The sequence below is a fragment of the Frankliniella occidentalis genome, unplaced genomic scaffold (genome assembly GCF_000697945.3).
Source record: "Frankliniella occidentalis isolate FOCC.00 unplaced genomic scaffold, Focc_3.1 Scaffold7, whole genome shotgun sequence".
In the NCBI taxonomy this organism is placed as follows: domain Eukaryota; kingdom Metazoa; phylum Arthropoda; class Insecta; order Thysanoptera; family Thripidae; genus Frankliniella; species Frankliniella occidentalis.
This window is the reverse complement of record NW_026267137.1, coordinates 3,120,929-3,125,252: the sequence shown is the minus strand read 5'-3', so window position 1 is coordinate 3,125,252 and position 4,324 is coordinate 3,120,929. Positions and strand designations below refer to the sequence as shown.

The following is a 4,324-nucleotide window of genomic DNA, read 5'->3' as shown; positions in this document are numbered from 1 at the left end:
TCTTTTTCGGGTGGAGGAGTGTTTTTTTTTTCGAGGGAAGTGTCCTACGTTTCTTTTACGGTGTGCAATAATTTCCGTTTCGCAGGAGAAGCGCGACCTGATCACGGGCCTGAAGACGCGCACCAACGCGGGCCGGCCCAACTGGGACAAAGTATTCAAGCAGCTGGTGGCGCAGAAAAAGGGCAAAGTGACGGTGTTCTACTGCGGGCCACCCCAGCTCGCGAGACTGCTCCGAGTCAAGTGCGACCAGTACGGCTTCGCCTTCCGCAAGGAGGTGTTTTGAGAGAGTGACTTGTGTGAAATGTGTGTAAGAAGTTTAAACGTGATACATAATTCAGTTCAAACAGCAACAGTTGCATCTGCAACATTTTGAATGTCCGTGTGTGCGTCAGAAACAGTTCAGTAGCGTGTATGTGCACGGCAGAATGTAAATGCGCTCTTACGAACTGAGGCCGTTTTGGTCTCCCAACAGTTGTATTACACGTCCCAGTATTAGTCAGTAAAGTTACCATATGATCGAATTCTGCCATCTTCTGAGTCCTGTCTCGTATTTATTTCCTCGACGTGCTCAGAGACCCCGTTGGAATGATGTGACCAGCTAGTAATGATTAGAGAGCAGGATCGAATTGTGAACCAGATCTTTCTACTTAAAGACTCAATGCAAGATGTTACCATTTAAATTAAGTTATTCAATCAATTATTAAGATGGAATAGATTCCAGTTTTAAATTGGTAGTTTAGAAATGGAATGTTCCTTCTGTAATATACTCCAGTTGCCATGAAGACAAGAAAATCAAGGTCATCAGCATAAAATGATAGTTACCATATGATGTTTACCGCTTGATAAAGAAGAGAACCAGTTATAAAGAATAAATTGCTGTGGATTTCCTATGAGTGATTTTTTGTAAGGAGACATGAAAAAGATAATTTTGGTTCAAGTACTATGTTCAGTTACCATTAGGTAGGCTAACTATAAAATGTTATGATAATGTGTGCTAAGTGAAATCTTCATATAATATCCTTCTAGGTGATCTTTTAAGCACCTTTACGTTCAGATGTAAATATCTCACACATCATTTTTTTAATTAGTTATTTTGATATTAGTTTTTTGTAAGTGTATTTTTGTACGAATGCCTGTCTAGCTAGAGTGTTGTCAGAGCTTTACATTTCTGTTGAAATTGATACCGAAAGTCTCTCGACGTAGGTGATTTACCCGTGTACCTTAATTTTCTACCGAAGTAGTTTGCTATAGAAATTGAAATACATATATATCCAATGCCGCAAGTTGCGTCTTTATCAATTGTCTCTCCTCTCCTCTCTCCCCTTCTTCTTCCCTTCCCAACCGGGGTACATGAGTGGTCATTCCCTCTTGTCACTGGAGTTGTAAGGCATACAAAGCTTAACCGGGTCTTCGATAAATTAAATTACACTTTATTCACAACACATTATTATCACACACGTATATACAAGACCGAGGGGCAGTGAGGGCGCGCTGGCCCGGCTGACCTCCTCGCCGACGCCCTCCGTCTAGCCCAGGAAGAAGGACTTGATGCCGACCCAGACGGCGGTCAGCTCCGGCAGCAGGAACACGCTCTTCTTGGTGGTGTCGCTGTCCACCACGGCGTCACTGGCGTCGGCGGCGACGGCGGCGGAGGCGGCGCAGCAGCACACGGCCAGGACGGCGAAGAAGAAGGCGAGGACCTGGAGAGGGCGGGGGAGGTGCAAGGTGTGAGGCAGGCGAGGGCCTTCAGGGTGTGTGCTGAGAACAGGTGGACAGAGTAGGCGCTTACCTTGGGGCTCATCGTGAGGAAGTGTGGGCGGGCTGGAGGTGCAGGTGCGTGCTGATGCGGCTTCGGCGTGGCGAGTGATGCCGGTCGCTCCCCGCCGTCCGGTTAAATACCCTCACCCACGCGCGCCCGGTACCCGCTGCCGGGTATGTCGGGTAATTAACGCAGTGGAAAATACGCGGGTAGCATGGGGCACAACAGAGGGGCGCGCGCCAGGCGTAGACGCGGGAGACTGCGGGGCCCGGGGCGGGACCGCGAGGCTCGGGGGTTTGGTCGCGGTAGGGCGGGGCGCAGCGGGGCTCCCAACCCAGCCGGAGTGGAGGGCCTGGTTGCGCGCCCCGCGCCCCGAGCAGCCAATGACACCCCAGCAAGCACATGTATCCAAACATGCAGCGGCAATCACCGGCTGATCGCATCGGCTATGCCGTGGGAAACATTCCAAATGACGACGTACGCGTGTCGTGTGTCATGGGCGCGTGGAGGTACAGACAACACCGCCGGGATCAAAAGTATTGTGTTGCATTCAGTTCACAACGTTACCTGCGCCACGATATAAGTTGGGCCTTAACGGGCTCTGCGGGCCGACCGGCGCGCTGGCGCGCATCCCTACTACTAGGACTTTTCCGGCTTTGAGGAGCAGTTTATATTCGCAATCCCGCCCAACCTTCAAGACCATGTATGCACACGGGGAAGTGTCACTAATTTTAATTAAAATTGTCTCTAACTCGGATATTATTTGAGATACAGCCCCTAACTTTGCGTCCATAGAACAGAATAGTAAAAACGAAAAGATCCTCACGTAAGCGTTAAGCTACAACCACCCCAAAAAAACATGTTAATACGACTAGAAGATTCTCTGTAAAGCCATTTGTTTAAAACTTCATTTTCTCGAATACTACTCCTATCACAGCATCCCGGCTTTGCAGGGCACTCTGCATTCATATGAGCTGCCTTCCTTATGGGGCCCTATCCTATAGGGAAACAAAAAACGTGAAACGAAAATAAAACAAAAGACTAGAACAAATTTATTGTTACCCAATCAAAGGGCAGGGCGCGCATACCTCCGAGAGGTCCATCAGACACCGACATAAGAAGCATGGCTTAGCAGCCCCGTTAAACGGCGGGGCGCGCGTGCCTCCGGCCAAGGAAGACAGAAGTGCCCCCATTCGGCCGCGCTGTGACAGAAATTTCCACGTAAATCGACTCTATCTCTGGACCTATTGGAGGTACAGCGTCCAGATTTAGGCTGTAGATTTCTCTAGTAAAACTGAACGGATCCTTAAGTGAGCAATCACCTCACGCACAGGTACACCAGTTTTATATCGATTCAAAGTAGGGTCCTAAGGGCAAATTCGTAGAACACCGATTCCTCGAAAACTATACATCCCACAGCGACCTAACATTGCAGGGCAGTTTATATTCACAAGCCGAACATTCCTGGCTAGTCTCCATTAGCTGGAGTAAAAAAATAAAAAAAAAAACCCTAAAAGTCAAGTGTTGAACCCGCGACAGGAAGCCGAGCTGGGCTGCGACCGAGCACCCAACCGCCTTCCCTACCAGACCACACTCCAGACCCGTGCTCAGACACCGGTATGAGAGTCACAGGTTTCCAGGCCAGCCTATTGGGTGGGCGCGCGGCCCTGCGCCCCGGCCGGCCCGAGAAAGCACCTTTTTGGCAGGCCGATGTCGAAAAAAAATATGTAAATTGCAATTATCTCGGAAAGTATTTGAGCAACAGCGCCCCGACTTCGCCTGTAGATAACTCTAGTAAAACTAAACAGATCCTGAAGTGAGCAATCACCTTCGCCTGTAGATAAGATAAGATTTCTCTCAAAATCATCCTGCAAACTACAGAGGCTCGGCGCCTGCAAAACTCGGGGTAGGCCACCCCGCAATACACGCATGCACAGCATGCAAGATTGTGCGTACCCATCACATCAGGCGCCATGAGAGCTGGCATTGCCCTAATTTGGAGGGTTCGTAACGCGAATGACGGATAGGGGGATTGGTGAGAGCCGACTGTGTTCATTCCACTCGAATGTTTTTGGCCTGTCAGATCAATTTTTATTAAAAAAAAGAAATTGGGGAAGAAAAATAAAAGTGTGCCTCACCCTTATCTGTGACGGGCCCCGCGCAGCTAATGAAAGCTACTTAAACGGATTGAAGAGGACTTGGGTTGTTGGACTTACGGGTGTCGCAAGGTGAGCAAGACTGAAACCCAGATTCAGAGGCCTTACCATCAGCGGTACGCGGGAATCGAACCCACAACCACGAGCGCCGAGTCAATTCGACAGTTACAGTGACCCTGCCACCAAAGCTACCCAGCCAACGGAGGTGAGCCGTGTTCCAATTCTACTTGAACTTCAGGTCGGCCCTGGGGCCTTAGACTAACACTAAGCGGAAAGCGAAAAATGTTGCCGAGCCTGGAGTCGAACCGTCGACCTGCGACGCTCTGGGCGGGTGCTCTACCGACTGGGCCATGGAGGCGAGATACCGGCGGTCGCTCCTGTCCACGAGCCATTCTAGGCCGTCGCGGAA

The 4,324-nt window shown here is 49.8% G+C and overlaps 1 protein-coding gene across 1 annotated transcript in view; it reads left to right on the top strand.

Annotated features, from left to right (window-relative positions):
• The window catches only part of LOC113210079 (uncharacterized), a 79,558-nt gene extending 78,275 nt beyond the window's left edge, over positions 1–1,283 (top strand). Inside the window, exon 9 of the mRNA XM_052273367.1 lies at positions 8–1,283. Within this exon, the coding sequence (XP_052129327.1) occupies positions 8–283 (276 nt within the window). The 3' untranslated portion in view covers positions 284–1,283. The remainder of the gene's footprint in view (positions 1–7) is intronic.
• Positions 1,284–4,324: the final 3,041 nt, after the last annotated feature.